The sequence below is a fragment of the Onychomys torridus genome, chromosome 13 (assembly GCF_903995425.1).
Source record: "Onychomys torridus chromosome 13, mOncTor1.1, whole genome shotgun sequence".
Taxonomy (NCBI): domain Eukaryota; kingdom Metazoa; phylum Chordata; class Mammalia; order Rodentia; family Cricetidae; genus Onychomys; species Onychomys torridus.
The window spans coordinates 45,995,506-46,015,398 of NC_050455.1; the positions used below are offsets into that span (position 1 = coordinate 45,995,506).

The 19,893-nt window shown below is 40.2% G+C and overlaps 1 protein-coding gene across 1 annotated transcript in view; it reads left to right on the forward strand.

Moving 5' to 3' along the window:
• Positions 1–19,893, forward strand: part of Ccdc192 (coiled-coil domain containing 192) — a 197,474-nt gene that overhangs the window by 8,428 nt on the left and 169,153 nt on the right. Inside the window, exon 3 of the mRNA XM_036204485.1 lies at positions 17,924–18,034. Coding sequence (XP_036060378.1) covers positions 17,924–18,034 — 111 coding nt within the window. The remainder of the gene's footprint in view (positions 1–17,923; positions 18,035–19,893) is intronic.

A 19,893-nucleotide genomic window follows, 5' to 3' on the forward strand; every position in this document is an offset into this window, starting at 1 on the left:
GACTGATGTTCGGATTATTTCTAGGTTTGGGTTTCTACAAATGAAGCAAGGATGTTCATGGTTGGGTCTTTGAATGCACATATGGTTTCATTTCTTTTGGATAAACTCCTAGGACTGGAATGGCTGAATCATATGGTGAGTGTTCCAGTCTTTGTATGGAAATGATTCCCTGCCCTCGTCTTGGGTAAATACCTAGGAGTGGAATGGTTGATGATATAGCTCTGACTTATTTTGTTTAACTGCTAAAATATTTTCTGAAGTGGTTGTTGGCATTTTCGCCCCTTGAACAGAGGCAGGAGAAATTTTTGTTCCTGTACATTATTTCCAAACCTGGTAAAGTTAGCCCTTTGAATTTTTGCTTTTCTGATATTGTAACTATACCCAATTGTGGTTTTTAATTTGCATTTCCTTAAGTAACAAGAGGTGTCAATGATTTTACATGTCATCTTGCTATCTGGTACTTAAATATTTTGTTCATTTGTATGGTACACTGCTTGTTTCTTATTACAGAGTATTAAGAGTTCTTTTGAAAATATATTTGTGAAGTCTTTTGTTGAATAAATGTTCTTATGTCAGTTTCCAAAAAAAAGAAAAGAAATTATATTTGGGATATATGTAATTTTTTTTTGTATTTTATCATTCTGACAATACTTTCTCCATTCTTGGTATGTTCTCTTTTTTCAATAAACAGTGTCTTCAGAAGAGCAGAAGTTTTCAATTTGATGAAATCTAATTTAATAATGACTACTTTCATGGCTCATGCTTTTGGTATCTCCTCTAAGAAATATTTGCCCAAGGACACAGATATTTGTTCCCAAGATTTTGTCTAAGAGTTTCATAGTTTTGGGTTTTATAATTAGGTCTAAGATCCGTTTTGAGTTCATTTGACGGCTAGCTGGGTTTCTCTTCCAGAATTCCCTTCAGTTGGAAACAGCTGCCTCAAGATCACAGAGAGGTTTCCAATGATGACTTGATACAGGGCTTCTGGGCTGTGGCTTGGACCATCCAGTAGAGATGGCCAACTTGCCGAGCTGCCCTTTGAGATGAGCTGGGACCTGACTGCCTTCCCTCTTTCAGTGCCAGCTCCTATCAGACCTCTGGGCCAGATCTCTCTTTCCAGCTCAGTTTGTTGTGACCCTAACGTAATAAAGTCACAAAATCAAAGTCAGTGGTCAGCTAATGAAGGAGATTTTTGTGAATGATAATCCATAAGAAGAGCTAATATGCTGGCATTACGGGCAGGAGGGAAATCAGGAAGAGGAATTAACTCTCGACAGCCCTTTAGAGAAGTCTTCCTTAATGTTTCAGTGAATAGCTTTGCAGACTTGAAGCAAGTAAGACATATCATTAAATAAGGCATAGTGATGTTCCCATATTTGACCTAAAACCTTTTCCCACACAAGAACACAAATATCAGGGGAGTGGAAAAGGAGAAGTGTACTGGTTAGATTTTTGTCAGCTGTCACGCTAGAGTTACCTGGAAAGAGGGACCCTCAACTGGGCAGTTGCCGCCACCAGATTGGCCTGACATCATGGCTGTGGGTGTTTTCTTGAATAATGATTGACGGGAGGCCCAGCTCACTGTCAGCAGAGTCATCCTGAGCAGGAGGTGGTCCTGTGTTATTTTAAGAAAAATAGCTGAGCAAGCCAGTAAACAGTGTTCCTCCATGGTCTGTGCTTGAGTTCCTGCTTGAGTTCTTGCTTGTATGCACTCATTCCTTGGCATCCTTCAACTGAGAAACTGTGATTGGGACATGTAAGTCAAATAAACCTTCTCCTCCCCAAGTTGCTTCTGGTCAGTGTTTTATCACAGCAACAGAGGGTTAAGAAGCATGGTGAGGAATGCTCAACATGTACATTATGTCCATGTAGACCAATAGTACCCTTATTAATATACAACTGTGTACAATAAATAAATACAATAAAACCTTCCAAAGAATTCTTTAAAGTCCACAAGCAACACATAAAACAAAACTTCCACTGCTAGAGAAAATTGGAGTAGAGGAGTGTTATTTCCTCTACAGGAGGAATCTCTAGGAAGTGAGATGCCATTTGGAGTTTCTGGCCACTGCTCAGTCTTCTGCAGAGTTATTGTACACTGATTTCTTGTAATCTGAAAGTGGCCAGTTCATTGCATACCCTCCTGTCTGCAGCCCCAGCTCTGCCCCACACCCATCTCATTTCCTTGAGTCTAAATCCTGTGTTCTGAATTTCATACAGAATCTACTTCTACAGCAACTTTCAATTAAGTAGTGCATGGAAAAGTAAACATGATGGTATCTTTCTAATTGGTAGCTTCATCTTTGAGTTAATGTGAAGCAAGATTGAAATCCAATTTTCATTTAATTTGATTAGCATTAAAATTCTGAAAGTTGTCAGTTGCAAATTATTGATATATTTAATAATTTGTTTATCTAAACAATGTATTTCCTCATCACAAAACCCACTCAAAATACTGGACAGAGAGATTCAGAATAGCCATAAAGGGCCCCCAGGGTGGATGCTTCAGCTGAGCACACACTTCCAGTGCCCACAGAAAAGAGGGGAGAAATTAATTGTACACAAGAAATGTTTCATCCACCATACAGCATCACTTCTCCAGAGCATTGGACTGGCGAATGAAATCACCTGGTCCAAAACTATTTCACAGGCTGAAGAAATGAGACCATGTGAGGAGCCTGGGAGACATTTCAGCTTTGATGGACAGCTATTTCAACTCCAAACAAAGATCGATTTTAGGAATAGAATTAAACCTAAGAAAAGAAATGCTGTAGAAAGACAAAGGAAGGAAGGAAAGAGAAAAGAAAAAAAGAGAAGCATTGGCTTTCTCATTAGCATCTCATTTTAACAATAAGTTGTGTTTAACTTGGGAATCAAGGCTGTGAAAAAGAGTCAGTTTAAAATGAAGTTGGACAAAGAACTGGAAAAGAAAGGATCCTTCCTAAGCCTTGGGAGATGATCTATTTCATTTTTAATTTCTATGATATGAGTAAATGTATAAGAAACAGAAGGTCCTGTCTTCACAAAAATATGTTCTTTCATTTTTTTTAAATGTCAACAGGCAAAGAAATTTAGAAAACATGTGTCTCTGGAACAGATTGTTTACACATAGAATGTTTCTGAGAATTCCCTCAGGAGGGTTCAGTTGAGCAAAGGACCTTTATAAATGGAAGTAGTGGATTCTCTGCAAAATTGTTCCATCAGGTACCCGGGCCTTTTTTTTTTTTTTTTTTTTTTTTTTCATCATTTGGTTCCTTCAAATGACAAGAAGTTCTAAATTACTGGTCTTATTTGGAGGAAAGGACAGTAGTGTTGTGGATTACTGACGTGTTTTTTTCTGTGAGGGTGGCAATGTTGAGACAGATAGATGGTAGAAGTATAAGAGAAGTTAAATGTTGGCTTCTTAGAGACTCAGGGTTCCTCTAAGTTAACATTTTAGATAAGATCCAATCCCATGCATAACTTGCTCATCTTCTGAAGCAGGCTGACTAAGAGGGCAGTGTCTTTGGGGGACCACAGAATCAGTCAACCTGACTTTGAGAACACACTTCAGTTGCTCAAGAGAGGCCATCCTCCCAAAGCATTAGAACTTTATCCAACCCTGCTCTGCCGAAAGGGGTGAGTGGCCATCCTTTGGTGAGGAACTCTGTGTGCTTGATGAGAGGTTGTGAGAGAGTTGGGGAGCCCTGAGGCAGACAGTTAAGGATAACAGATTTCAAGGGAAGGCATAGACATAGGGTTGCCCTCAGCCTCCACAGGCAGATGGGAGCACATCAGCATAATTTATCTCAATGGTTTAGTTAAATTGAAACTAGCTGCTAGTTGTAACAGCCAGGACTTCTTGATGATAGCTGAGATGTTTTTGTTCGATTAGCTAGCAGAGAAAATTGTTTTTTTTTTAAAGTATACTTAATAATTCTGATTAATGTGCTATGTTATCTGTCCTTGGTGAGGTCTAAGGAAATGAAAGGGTTCTCCAAGGCTGTGTCTAGCTGGTGGCTTCCAAGAGCTGACTTCTCCTCCAAGCTGTGCATGACTGAACACATAAAGATGACGAGATAAGTCAGATTCTGAAAACTCCGTATCTCCTTAGAGAAGCAACTCATCACCTTCCACCTTTTCACTCCATCTAAGGAGCACTTAGAAATATTAAAAATGAGTGATAGAAAAATTATCTGTGCTATTTATTGCAAGATGATATCCTTAAATATGAAGCCTTTAAATAAGGGGCTAAAGAGATGGCTTAATGGTTAAGTACAATTGCTGCTCTTATAGAGGATCTGGTTGGGTTCCCAGCATCCACATCAGATGGCTCCCTGCACCTCCAGCTCCAGGGCATCCACAGAGAAATGATACCAAGAATGAGCTCTTTTCACCCTCCCCACCCTCATGGTACTGAAGTTCACTGTCTACATGTCTAGACTCCCATTCTCAGCCTTCGCCATACTATGGGAAATCCCATTAGTTAATTTTTATCCTCTGGGATTTTGTTCTAGGCCTTGTAAACTAAATATGCTGATAAATACCTGAATTATTCTCCTGTGGATGTTACTGAATACCTGGATCCCTTGTACTCTTCAGTTAGGGAAAAAACAAAACAAAAAACCAAAAAACAAAAAACAAAAACCAAACTTCCCTTGACTGAGTCATGACTTCATACGAAGGGAACTTAAACTGTAAGATGTTTTTAAATTAAACATACTCTGAAAACATTTTTTGGGATTAAAACCCTGAAGGAATTAAGTCCGTTTGCTGTTTGGTGCTCGGTTGGCTTTACTTGCCTTGAATGCTGTGACTCTGTAGCAATCTTCTTTCTGTAGGAGCCAGACCTACTCATGACAGTCTTGCACTGGGGACCGTGACCTGGATCCCACTGGGTCTCCTCTTCTGTGGAGAGCAGGTTGGTTTCCATGTGAGTTCTGACGGTCTTCTCCAGTCCAAAGGACTGGAGAGAGTTATCCATAGTAATTTTCCCTGTTAAAGTACAACCCGTCCTTCAAGGCTTAAAAGGTTCAAGTGGCTGGACTGACTTGTGGTTCAAGGCAAACGAAGAAAGCAAACCGTGCAGAGCACGCCAGTGACTTTCAAACCACTCAAGTTCTTGGCCAGAGTGCCGTGACGTCATTGCTGCTCTGTACCTGACTCATAACCATCTTTCTTCTTTTTCTTCAGTCATCCCCAGGAGAATTTATGTTTAAGGGGAAAAAAAGATACTTTAATAAAATAAAATTTAAGCTTAGAACCTCTCTGTGTAAAGTGGAAATTTTGGCATACACACATTATCAAAGATGGTGAATTCTGTAACACACCCTCTTGGCAGAACAGAAAAGTCTATATTCTTGTCCTCAAACAGCATGTGACATCATTTGTTCTGTGTGAGAATACCCTTCTTTATTGCTTTTGTTTGGATTCATGAGTTTAGGACATCCATAGAAAACTGTGATCTGGAGACTAGATGTCTATTTCATACACAGGACTAATTCCACTTTCTGAATTAGTTTCTAAGCACACCACCAGCCAGAAGAAATGAATTGTAAGCTGTTCATGAATTCAAACTCTGCTAGTTTAAATTTCCTAATAACCAACTTCAAATCTTAAAAGTTTAATTTAAATACCTGATTTATATTACTTAATCTAATATAGCCAAGGTCAGTCCTGCCATTTCAACACATAATCAATATAAAGAATATTAGCAAGATACATTATATTCTTAATTCTTAAGTTACCAGAACCTGAAGTGTATTTTATATTTACAACACATCTCAGGTCAAGCTGAGCAGTTTCAAGAACTGAAGAGTTGTGTGTGGTTAGGGGCATCTACTGAGAAGCCGTGGCTGGTGTCAGGTGGCATCTCCCTTCCACGTGCATCCTCTGGCTTGTCTAAAACTTTGGAAATGTTTCCCCTGAGTTCGTTTTCTTCTTTATGGGAAAGTTCTGGATTTTGTCCCTGAACTGTGTTCAACAAAATCTGAAACAGACTAATGGAATGGTGCCCCCTCTTTAAACCCTTCCTGGACAAGCCACACACTGCTGGCAGCAGACAAGAACTGAAGACGGTTTTTTAACTCATTTCTGTGGATTGCCTGTCTAGACTCCTCTATCATTTCCATTTCGGCTTTCTTGTTGGTATATTTTCAAAGTCATATCGTTTACTTGTTTGAGCCTCTGGCTACAGTTCAAACAGTTACTCTCCCCAAAATTGTACCTGGTAGTCTTCCAAAATTGCTTTTAAATGAAATTCTTAAATTGTACCAATAAACAATAAAGAAAATGTACTTAAACACTTAAATAATGCCACAGTTCATCAAAAACATTTAAGAAATTTCAACTTGTATTCCTCGCCTTATAAGAACCCATGTTTTTGCTACATTACAAACATGTTTTTCATGTAATTATTTATGTAACTCTAGTAATGCAATTTAGTGGCTGTAAGATCAGAACTGATTCTTTTTAAAAAAATCTAGATTTATTTCTTTTATTTTATATGTATGAGTGGTTTCTGTGCATGTATGTATGTGCATCATTTGTGTGTCTGAAGAGGGGTCAGAAGAGGGTGTCAGAGCCTCTGAACTGGAATTACAGACGGTTGTAAACTGCCATGTGGGTGCTGGGGACCGAACACCAGTTCTCTGCAAGAACAGCAAGTATTTCTCCAGCCCCAAACAAATTCTTTAAAAACATAAAAAGGCTGGGGAGGTGGTGGTGCACTCCTTTAATCCCAGCACTCGGGAGGCAGAGCCAGGTGGATCTTTGTGAGTTTGAGGCCAGCCTGGTCTATAGAGCAATATCCAGGACAGGCTCCAAAGCTACAGAGAAACCCTGTCTTGAAAAACAAAACAAAACAAAAACAAAAAACATAAAAAGATTTACCCTTGTCTTTCCCTGTAGACTATGTTCATTTATGCTTAGATTTCAGTATTTGCTGTATCACAGTTTTAAAAGTCACACCCAAAGGATATAGCAAACTCCAGACAATTTGGCATGATAATTTATTTTTCCACTCGTGAAATGCCCTTCATTTGTTGATGTTGCCTGGAAGATCATCTGCCCTGCAAAGCACATCCTAGTTCTGCTTCATCCAAGCAATGTGCTGCATATGAGAAAGACTAACTGAGCCACAAGTGTGAAACGTTGGACAAGGAGTCGCTGGTCACAATTTATTTTATATGACAATCTAGGCAATCTGGAGCCATCAGCAGTTCGGGTGCAGTTTCAGCTGTGATTGGGAGAGCAGGAATCTGGTGGAGTTCTTCAGTGTGGTGGTAAAATACACACACACCTGTGCTAGCACATGTGAAGGGATCTAAACTGACCTTGGTTTTGTTCTCAGCAAACTGACCTGGCCTGTTCAGGGTGGTCTTTATCGTCCCTGATGTTAATGGTGCTGTCTTTTTTTTTATATAATAAATTCATGGCCACAGAAGATATCAGTCTGACAGACACGACATCAGGACCCTCACAGTCACCCTAGATGTCTTCCTTTCTCTCCTTTATGTGATTCTAGACATCGACTCTGATTCCACTGCAGTTTCAGCAGGTTCTTGCCAGTTCCTTGGGGACCTCAGATACCACAGCCACCATAGCCAGGGCCCCCTTACAGCATAGCCCTCCTCATTCAGGTCTGTCCTGCATCTGCCTACCCCAGTGGGTTCCGGAGCATTGGGTGGAAATTCCTCTTGACAGTTTTTTTTTCTTTTTAAGATATGACTGGAAATAATTAGCAGTGATATAAAATAACTGCCAGAATCACCAAACAGAAAAATGTTTCCAACACAGGAAAAGTAATGCCACTAAGATTCCATCATTGTCTTAAATTTTAAAAGGTGCCAAAGAGCCTGATGCAAAAACCAAAAAAAAAAAAAAAAACAACAAAAAACAAAAAACAAAAAAAAACCCAAAACAAACAACAACAAAACCTCCTGCAAGACAGAATTAACTTTGTCTTACTTTCTTAAACAAATATATCGAAACTTTGTTCTTTGTGATACTGCTAAGTCATGAAGTGTCAATTATTATAAATGTAACTGTTCAAAAAAGAAACAAAGTTCTAGTTGGGTCTATTGACCTCTTTGACACATCAAAGCTTGGATCTCATTAATTAAATAGCAATGGGGACCGGACGTCACAGCTTCTTTTACAAACAGTATTTCTTCTGCTCCTTGTGCACACATTTCTCTCTCACACAATAGCTTTCTCCAAGTTGTCTTTGCACAATTTCCTGAGAAATCTTGTTCCTTTATCCCTGGCCCACTGTTCACTGATTCTTTTCTACCATCCCTTCCTCACCTTGGAAGACCCAAAGGACATATCAAACAAACAAACAAAAAAAAAAAAAAAAAAGAAGAAGAAGATGGGCTGAGACTCTACTGGGAGATGGAGAAGAGACAGGCTTTGTCTTCTCTGGCTGCAGTTCTAAATACTTGCTCTCACATTGTGCTTTCTCTTTGCCATCCAGGGAGAGTTAGATCACACAGGTCCATGGTCATATCACCACTTTCTTCCAGTCTTGTGGTCCTTATAATGATCTCCCAGCCTCTTCTGGAGTTGTGAGCTCCCAAAAGCTACACCATAGAAACACAAACTTCAGAGCTTTCATTACAAATGGTTACCATCTTGCTCACCACTGCGGGTTATCATGGATGTCCCGGCCTGGAGTTATTTCCTCTGTTTCCATAGATGAGGAAATGGGAAACCATCAATTACTCACTTCAAGTCACACATATTAGTGACACTTATTTCAAATACCTCACATTAGTCACATTTAACCTTGATATCAACAGGCTCCTTCTTGTTATAATGATGAGGAAATGGGTTATTGAAGACTATCGGGTGTTCCAATGGTTCTTTAGGAGAGTCAGGGAATCCAGCCTGGAGATTGTGTCCATTACTCTGCAGTCTAATGACAAGCCTGTGACTGGTGTCACTAGGCAGGCAGGGACCTAGCATTGCCTGTCACTTTGCCTGCATATAGAATATATCCCCAATGCTGATGCCATTGCAGCCTCTGGAAGCAGTGTGGCCGTGCCTACCTCATCACGTTCTAGTCTGCTTAATACCTTTTCTCACCTTTCCCATCCACATTGGAGTCTCAAGATGATGTGTCTGACAAGGTGGAGTCTATGTCACCCCACTACACCTTGCTGCAAAGGCAAGTTGAGAGGTCGTAACTTTAGAGACCTAGAATTAGCCAGATGAGAAACTCTCCAAACACATGGAGAGACAGAAGACTGCAGAGCAGTGTGGCAGACGGCTGCACTGAGCTCAAGGTAGCCTCATTTCTCAAGTGAGGAGACTGAGCCTCCCTGAGAAGAAACAGTTGTGTGAGATCTACTTCCTGTTAGTATTCTGCCTGCCTCTTAGGAGTAGTTGACTGGGAGACTTTAAAAGAAGTGGAAATTTACAGAAAAAAAAAAAATGAGCTTTTGAGCCTGTCCTCTGTCTGGCTTATCAGTCTGGAATGTACTATGGAAATTGTTGCCGAGTTTTTATCTGATACAAAAGGGTGCATAACCCATTTTTCCTTCTGATCTTGGTTAAAAGGGAGAGAGAGAGAGAGAGAGAGAGAGAGAGAGAGAGAGAGAGAGAGAGAGAGACTGTGCAAATGCCAGGCTTGGGGGGAAAACTTTCTCTTTATACACCAAGTTCAACTAAGGATTTTCTTGCTAGGTTTGGAACAGCATCATTGGAGTATGGATATTCTTATCAGTACAGTTCACTTTTTTGAACAATTTTAAATGTTTATATATTTATAATCTAAATATCATTGGCAGAAGAACATTTGTCACCACCCTGAGCACTGTCAGTATACAGAATATAGAGATGGTTTATATAACAAAACTAACTGGGAAATTACAGTCATCTTGGGAACACAGTCCACCTCACCTACATAGTGACCTGAAAATTGTCCTTTGTATAGGCATGTTTATTTCCTCAAATAGTCATATTTAGTAGGGGAATTAATTGCTATTTAATATGCCCAAGTACTTAAAATCTAAACTTTTGTGTGATGTGTGAAAAAAAAAGATTCCATCCCCCAAATATCTTAACCATTCAAAGCAAAGCAAATAATGTATTTTGAATAATTTTAATTAGAGAAATCAAATCCTCTTTTCCTCCTGGAAAGAAGACTATTATGGGCTTTTATAAATCTTTTATAGTTTATATTGTGCTGCATCTTTTTTCTACTTGATTCTTGTAACAATCTTTTGAAATATGTATAGAAGAGTTGAATTTATTTTAAAACAGACATCTCATGATGTGTGTTTTATGGGCTGGTGCTTACTTTCATTTTCTTCTTGAATTATATTAAAGTCTGTCCAGTTTTTACCATTGAGATTAGCTTACAATTGACTAGCTCATCAGTGTTAATCATACCTCTCACTGTTGCAAGTTTCCTGAAATTTTTCATCATTTAAAGTTGAAACTCCAGAGCCAGGCAGTGGTGGCGCATGCCTTTAATCCCAGCACTCAGGAGGCAGAGGCAGGCGGATCCCTGTGAGTTTGAGGCCAGCCTGGTTTACAGAGTGAGTTTCAGGACAGCCAGGGCTACACTGAGAAACCCTGTATCAAAAACCGAAACTCTATACTCATTTAACAGCCCCGTTAGTCTCTGTGTCCTTTGTATTTTAAGGAAATAAAAATAGTTTCCAGTAACAAGAATGTCTTGCTTTGTTATCCCCCTTTCTCATTGTGAAGAAAACATATCCTCACTAGAAAAAACTTTAGTCTATGGGCAGCAAGGTTGACATGAATGATTGAGAAGTTCCTGTTTTAAAAACTAAGCTTGGTTTAGAAGGGGTGCTGTTTACTGAACAGACAGAGAAAATTATTTTCTTCTTTTAAGTTTAGGCCATTTCCTGCAGAGGAATTGATTATTTGTTTACTCACCTGCATAATTTATAATGGAGGCAGCAAAATCATATCGATATGTTTGTCCAGAATTGTGTTTTAATTTATAGAAAAATTCAGAGTTTATGTTGTAGATGTCTTGTTAAATAAGAAACACAGAGCCAATTGCAGAGTTAAAAGCCAAGAGGTCAGAGCAATAGTTAAGAGCTATAAACCTTACCCTTCACTGCTGCTGCTGTCTTTCCCTCAGCAAGAGCTACTTCTGTGTGTTTTTCCTTTTTATAGACTTTCTGTTCTGCCTTCTCATTGGTTGTAAACCCAACCACATGACCTCCTCGTCACTGGGAAGCCAACTCTTTATCAAAGAGAAAAAAAACATGTCCCAAAGTACAAAATGATATATTATGAATCACTATAAAAGTGTTAAAGTACTACTAACTAAAGTAAGTACAACCAAAGCTCCAAATTCTTATAAGGACACAACTTCTAAAGTAACAACTCTGGTATGAGCATCAATCATGCCTGACTTGTTAATTTCCCAACTGTTCAGTAAGTATCTTTAAACTGAATTGGTTTTTGAACAGAATTGAAATAAGAGTGAGCATGGTAAGAATTTGGTATAGGCCATTGTGCTGGCTTGTCTTGTGTGTCCATTTGACATAAGCTAGAGTCAGCAGAGAGGAAAAAGCTTTAGCTGAGGAAATACCTCTTTGGGATCCAGCTCTAAGAAATTTTCTCAATTAAGGATTGATTGAGGAGGCTCCAGCCTATGATGGGTTGTGCCACCCTTGGACTGGTGGTCCTGTGTTCTCTAAGAAGGCAACCATAAGAAGAAAGCCAGTAAACATTTTCCTTCCATGGCCTCTGCATCATCTCCTGCTTCTGGGATGCTGCTCTGTTTGAATCCCTGTCCTGACTTCTTTCAGTGATAAACAGCAATGCTGAAGTTTAAGCCAAATAAACCCTTTCCTTCCCAACTTGCTTGTTGGCCATGGAGTTTCATCACAACAATAGAAACTCTGAGACAGCCATTATTTAAAAGTTACTCATGAAACTCCCAAATGGCATCAACTTCCATGACAACAATCTTCCTGTAAAGCGTGAGCCCACAGTTTCCTTGTTGCTTCAATCTTCTCTATTGCTGATGCTGTAGACCGGAAACAGTCAAATCTGATGCAGAATGAAAGGGTTTGGCTTGGTTTGTGAGAACCCAAGTAGCCTGTACTCTCTGTCAGACAGACAGCTTGGTGGATGATACAGATCCACTTGAAATTGGTCCAGGAGCCTGAGGAGCCATAATTCTGGAAAAACTACCTACCAAAGCATGCATTTCATAATCTATACCCATCAGATAAATGGGGGAAGAGTGCCACATGTGTGTTTCATAAAGCAGTGAGAGTGTTTCCCTCAAAATAATTAGGGTGAGTTCTCACAGGCTTGCAAATTTTCATTTTTCTCCCCAAGAAAGCATATCAACATGCAGCAGTTCCCATACATCATACCTTAATTTTGTTAATGATGAAAAATGCTGTTCACGGAAGAGAGGACAGAAGAGAAAGATTATACTGACTAAAAGCCCCTCTGCTACAGGGAAGAGCAAAGCCTTCCTGGACAAGTCTTTGCTTTGCTCCTGTCCTTTCGTTGCTGACAGCTGATGCTGTTATCACAAGTCCAGCCCCCAGGCTGGCTTCAGAGAAACAGGAGTAGAATTCAATCCTTCTGAGCTGAGACTTCCCCTTTTATCTGGCTCTTTCCATCCCAGTCCTCTTCCCCGGGTTCCTTCCCCCATACTCTTTTCCAGGAAAGCCATTTTCTCTGCATCTGTCCTTCAGGCTCTCTAGGTCTTTGACTTCTTACTAGGTAGGGAGACAGTCAGGTTATGTGTGCCCCTGTCTTGACACAGGGGCGCAGGCTGTAGCTTTCTGTCTAGATTCATCTGTTGTGCTCCCCACCTCTTTCCCCAAGCACCCTTTACAGGTCAAGAGAAGGCTGGGGCTGCCTGCATATCTGGAACTTGCCTCCCACTGTCTGTTGAGGACTTCGGCAATGCCCACACCTTTAAACAGTTCCTTCAATTCCTTTTCTCCAGTTACTCCTTTGGAATAGCCAACTGCTAGGACATACTTTCTTAACTGAAAGATGGAAATTCAGACAGACAAGTCAAGTGACACAATCAAGTCAGAGAGAGAACATAACCTCCCAAAGGAGGGGAAGAGCGCTCCCTAGACAGTGCCCTCCTACCTGCTTCTCCCAGCACCTCCTGCTCAGTTACATTGATAGATGCTCCATGCAGCCTCCAGGTTTGAACTTTAATATCTTATTGGGTCATTAGAAGGCAGCCCCAACATAGATGAATGCTGTTTCACTGGAGACGGTGATGAAATTCCCATTGTGAGTGAATTCCCATCATAAAAAAATGAGAGAGAATGAATGATGAAGTGTCTGTAATATAGGGCTCAGGAGTGGGGGCAAGTTACGAAGGAGATGGCAGCAGAGACAGACCTGAACCTGCAGGGAATCTGAGCAGACAGCAGGTAGGAGAAGACATAAAAGCCCATTGGTGTCTACCAAGCAGAGAGGAAAAAAACAGACAGCATCAATGAAGAGATGAGATGCCAGACAGAAAGCTCAACCACTGCAAACTTTGCTGAAAGAATGTCTAATATGGAAGGAAGTGACTGAACCACCAAGCAGGAGGGAGCCCTGCTAGGCACTTGGCATGTTAGAAATCTCAGATTTTAGAGACTGTCTCTAAAACCAACCTGTGTCAAAATGTTCTTCTATAAGGGTAGATTCTATTTCCACTTTCTTTTTGCAATCTTTCTTTTAAATGAATGTCCATGCATATATTGGCTGCACTAGCTAGTTTAATTCCACACCTAACAGAATTAATTTTCCACCACCATTATTGAGCACAGAACTGTACTTGTGAGAATTCTCTCTCTCTCTCTCTCCCTCTATTTAATCAACTAGAAGGCTTCAGTACCAAACTGTTCTCCTTAAGTTGGTTTAATGAAATTATTACTATTTATTGACCATGTCATCTGTTGAAGTGTGTACCTACTTCATTTGATTAAAGCTTTGTCTTCATAACAGCCCTACCATCACCCAATCCCACAGCCATAGCCTTGCCCTCTGCTACCCCTTCTCATCCCTAGCCCTGGAAAGCAGAATTTCCTGGGGCTGTGAACTCTGTTGGTGTCACAGTCAGGATACATGGAAGTATTGCTAAAAGAAGCCATTGTCAACACTCAGCATGAAGGACAGCTTGCTCTGGTACAACCGTCTTCTGTGAGCTGCTGGGCCTCTGATCAATCAACAGTTATTTATTTGGCTTCAGTTAAGGCCTAGGCAAAGTCCTGGGTGACCTCTGCACACAACAGCCAGACTAGGAATGGAACATCAATTGTATTCATTAGTGACCTTGAACCAGCTCTCAAGGTTTGAAGAAGTTTAATGGCCAACACAGATAAGTCATCTGAGGACACTGAAATAAAGCTAGTAAGAACTAGTGATGATACAGAGAAAGTACTGGGACTGATTAATTGAGAGAGAGAGAGAGAGAGAGAGAGAGAGAGAAATGTAAATTTCCCTCTAAACTCAGATGAGAAACTTGCACGACCATAAACAAGTCTATGCTTATGTTTTGTGTGTTTGTTTCATTAATAAACTATCAATCCAAATACATGCTCATGTGTATAATAGTTTGGCACTTTACTGTAATCAAAGAATATGTCTGATGATTAAAATTATTTTCTTGTATTTTAGTTTCATCATCTTAATTACATGTCTTTAGATTAATTTGACATTTATGTAGAAACATTTAAGACCTAAAATTAAACAATAGGAATTATTGAGATTTTGGAATTTATCCATTGAGAAATCACAGTCTTATTTAAACATATTTCCACTTGTATTTTTGTATTGTGGGGTCATGCAGCTATCACTTTTTTCAATGTCCTTTCCATGCTTGTTTAGAAGGCACTTTGATCACATTCATTCCCTCTGTTACCCTTTCTTATTCTCCCTCCAGCCCCCCTTCCCCCTTCCACACCCCTAATGTCCTTCATCTCCCCCTTCCTTCCTCCACACACAGAGAGAAATGTGCCACACTTGAGATCAACAATGTGACCCAACATAATGATCTTCCACTCCATCCATTTTCTTAGTGAGGGCATAGCTCCAGTGTTCTACATGGCAAAATAAAACCCCACTGTGTGTATGTGCCAGATTTTTTTATTCATTCATTCATTGATGAGTACCTAAGCCGATTCTGTAGCTTGGTTGTTGTGAAAGTCTTTGTAATAAACATGGATGAGCAGATATCTCCGTGGTATGCTGACTTGGACTCTTTGGGTATATACCCAAGAGTGGTATAGGTGGACAATGTTATAGTTCTAGTCTTGTTTTCTTGAGGACCCTCTGTGCTGACTTTCACAGTGTCTGGGTTAATGCACATTCCTACCAGCAGTGTAGGAATTCCCTTTTATGGCATTCTTATCGAAGTTTTTTGTTTTCATGAAACAAATTGGTAATTAGCATAATTCATCTTTCAATTCTTTAGCCATTAAGAGTATTCTGTTTTATGAGTAGTACAGATTTGGTGTGTCTACAAGGGCTGAAACTCATGACTTAAGTCCTGTCTCTGATTATCTGCCTTCCTATCCTACAAAATGGACAATGACTGACCGCATTTTACCTTTTCAGGGCTTCTGAAACTCAGGGTGCCCCTCCAGGCAAAGCTCATAACTTCTTGTTTTGCTTATTCCTAACTTTGTTTTTAAGTTTTATTTTTTTATTTGGTTAGTGGAGTTGCTTCTTATTGAGAAGGGCTTGCCTTTGTATAAGCCTTTTCTTGTAAGACAGTGAGGAGAGCATTTGGGATGCTTAAAGCATAGACTGGCAGCCCGTGCCTGGGTGCAGGTGCAGGATACAAACTGTTTTAGAGTTTACTGAGGCTCTGCTGCATTCTGGAATACATGACGGGTTCCTAAAATTGTCTGTCTGAAAGTCCTTGGTTGCTGAGTCTTCAATAGCAGTCGGTTCTGCTTGGTTTTGTCTTTGTGGAACTTCTGTCTTACTTATGTGGTTAAATTTTTTGGTTAGAAGTTTGGGATGCTTAGAGAAAAAGGACTAAGAAATGGATTAGCTGATCTTGACAGAGATTTTAAAACTTTTCCCCTGGGATCAATCTTCAGTCAAGAGGGTTCTTCCTGGTGATAGCAGTCTAGAGCAGGCTTCACACAGTTTGTGGATTCATCAGATCTCTTGGTGATCTTCCTTTTCTGCCTAAAAATCTGGACAGCGTGTGTTTATCTCTAAGTATAACTATCCAAGAACTTGGTTTTGAGGTTGCTCTTTTGAGAACATTTTAACCCATTAAAAACATCATTGTTACGTGTGTGTGTGTGTGTGTGTGTGTGTGTGTGTGTGTGTGTGTACATACATTTATAAAAACATCTGACTGGAGATCACTTAGTGTTGCTCATATGTGTTTAGGGCTTATCTCTTGAGACTGGTGGAACTTTCAGGGGGTCTTGTCCCTGAGGACGACTGATTGTACCCCTCACAGCAGCCCTCTATTGCCTTTAGCTCTTCTGTGAATGAAATCCTTTGAGAATCCCCCATCCACTCTGGCATGCCAATTGGTGTTGTCATTTTTTTTAGATTTTGTTTGGACAACCACATTGTGGTGATTTTGATACAAATGTCCCTGTCATTTACTCAGCTTTCTGTCCCTTTCAATCTTTCTATCTCTCTCTTCCATGATGTTTCCTGAGACGCAGGTGTGGGGATTGTCTTGTAGAATGTATCCATTGGGAGTGGGCACCACACAGTTAGTTAGTCTCTGTATTTGACGATTATGATCCCATTCTTGAAATGACTAAATCACCCTGGTGTAGGATGGACCATTGACTCACATGGCCTGTACCATCACTGTCTAGCCTAAGATGTTCACCCCCTACAGGCAAATGTTGGAGGGAGCTATGCAGCTGTGTATGACAGACATGGGTCTAGAAACTAGATTTGTTGTATCTTGGAAATATGTTGTTGTCTTTTATCTTATGGTGGTCCATTGATTTTACTAAGCCAGTGGCAGAGCTCCAAGATTCTACATCCAGACAAACAGAAAGGTTTTATTTTAAATGGCTGTTTCCATTTACCACCAGATGGCACTATAGTATAACCAGGAAATGCACACGCACACATTAAACTGATGGAGTCAAACCAACCCGAGGTAAAAACAAAGCCGCTATCTGTAGAGTACATAGGACCACAGTTTACTCTTTGTAAGTTGATCAGAAACAGTCGTCCTGCTGGAGCATCAGCAAGAAAATGACACATATCTAGGGAAGTCAGAATGCTTGCTCCCATCTGGGCTTTTCTGTTCTAAGTTTTCAAATTAACCTGAAGTAGTGATTGCTACATTAGCCAAAGAATGCTTAGGTCATTCTCAAGATTTAGAGTCCAGTCCATAACTAATTCTATACTGACTCTCTACTCATCTCATAAATCATAGAAAGTAACTGTAGAGGAATTTTGAGAGGTTTATGTCTGGTGGTTTGGGTCTTTTTAGCTAGGCTGTGTGTGGGAAGAGTAAGCTCATTCTAAACCATGGTTGTCTTTGTGCATGTCTCGGAACAGACAGGAGAAAATCAAAAGACACTGCGTCTCTGAGTTCAGATGACCTTCCTGAAAGATGAGTGTTCAACACATGGCATGTAGGTGGCACTTCCTATCAGAATGTGAAACTTTGATCCTACCCTCTTGAAGAACAAAAGTTGCAAATTAACCAAATTTGAGCAAGGGCAGTTTTATTCTCACGTTCTGAGGTTGTTCTTGTCCCTTATTTTTTTGCCTTCCCTTGAGACTGAGTTGTTTGTGTTTTGTTTTGTTTTGTTTTTTTTTTTGTTTTTTTTTTTAACAATCTGCTGTTTTGTTAGTACTAAGAAAAGAAGATTGGTATAAGCCTACAAATGAAACTTGTTTTTAGTTCAGAAAATTGTTCAAAAAGTTCTCAGGAAACAATTCCTACCCAAAACCAAAACCAAAAACCTTGATTCTTGTTTTGAAGGAAGACTTACCAGTCAATGGACAGATGGCCGCATTTACTTTGGAACAACTGGAGCACTTGGAGATTTGCCTGAAGGAAGCAGAAGAAAAGGCTAAAGTTCTGTTGGAACAGGTAATACCTGTCACGGGGACTGGAAAGATCTGCTGCTTGGGCTTTGGGAGGGTAAACGCTTTAGCCTCTGTCCCGTTGACCCAACACAAGTGAGTATACATGAACACACACAAACACATACACATGTACACACTCACTCGCTTCCTTTGTTTCCAGCCTAACAACACTTCCTTTAATCTACAGAGAGCCTTTTCAGCCTCTAAAGCCTTTTTTTTTTTTTTTTTCACATTTGTATTTTATTTGGTTTTCATTCACTACAGGCCCCTCTGGGAGTTGGGTGGGCCTTCCTTAAGTAAGTAGTTTTTCCCTGAATAAGCAATGTGTATTTGCATTACAAACAGATAAACTCAGAGGTAAATGAAAACCTAGTGGAACTGTACATATTTTTCTTGAATCACTCCAAGGAAGTTTACTCTGAAAAGATGTCTTCAGATAATGGCTTCTCTCTCGGTTTTCTAGAATTAAGCAAAGCCGGTCACCTGTGGTGCTTGGCCTACGCTAATTGAACATTTTATAGCAGGTGTTCCCTGTACACACCTAGGCCTTCATATGGATGTAACTATCAGAAATTCTCAGTCCAGGGTTGGTACCATTTGCTAAAAATACCACATTTGGGGGGAAAAAAATGCAGTGCAATGTTTGTTGTTGTGGACTTATAATGCAAATCTTTCCAGAGCTGGGTCTCCCCACCTGGCACAAGGCCACCAATGCGCACCTTTAATGACAGTGAGGGCAGAGAAAAGGACAGGAGACCTGGAATGATAGAAATCTGTATTAATTTCCCATGAGTTGATGGAGTTGAATAGACTTGGGGAGATGTTATTTCATGAGACCTTTAGATTGACACAGGTACTTATACATCTGAATCTTACAGGAATGTTTTTAGAGGCTAGTAGGAAGAGGGACGTGCGTGTTATGAGAAGAACTATAATTGGCATGCAATGGAAGCAAACAGCAGCCTTCGTTTCCTTTTCGGCCTACAAAGCAAACAGGTTGTCTGGGGGCTGCTTCTTGCATAGTGACTAAATGTGATCTATGCTGTGGTTTTTATAGGACTTTGTCAATCAGTGAAACTGTGGTGCCCTTTTGGGAAAGTATATATCACAGATCCATGCCTTGTCAACTGTTGTTTCCCTAAAATAAACCTCAAACAATAGCAAGATCATGAATTATACAGAAAATAATGATGGACATGAAAGACTATTGTAGTTAGAGTTTTCCTGCCTGGCCCAGTCAGGACAAATCTCTCTTACCCGCCAGTCCCACAGTCGCTCAGACCCAACCAAGAAAGCACACAGAAACTTACATTGTTTAGAAACTGTATGGCTGTGGCAGGCTTCTTGTTATCTGCTTCTTCTATCTTAAATTAACCCATTTCTGTTAGTCTATACTTTGCCACATGGCTTGTGGCTTACCAGTGTCTTTACATGTTGCTTCTCATGGCGGCGGCTGGTGGTGTCTCTCCCCAGTCTTCTACTTCCCAGAATTCTCTTCTCTCTTGTCCCGCCTATACTTCCTGCCTGGCCACTGGCCAATCAGAACTTTATTTACACAGAGCGATATCCACAGCAGACTATGTCTAAGACCTCCCCAAGGAAAACCAGAATTTCAGAGAAGTTTTGAATGAGTAACAAAAGAACTCCCTGCACTAAGATGTTTATTTTACAGTCAAATGCTTCTTATGATCAATTCCCTCCCTCTATCCTCTGACACAAGTTGTTGCCATAATGCTCAAGTGGCCTCAGACTCGTTATAGATCCAAGGCTGACCATAAGTTCATGGCAATCCTCCTGTCTCAGTCTCCTGGATCCTGGAATTAAGAATGGGTCTCAACACACTCAGCTCTGATTTTCTTTTAT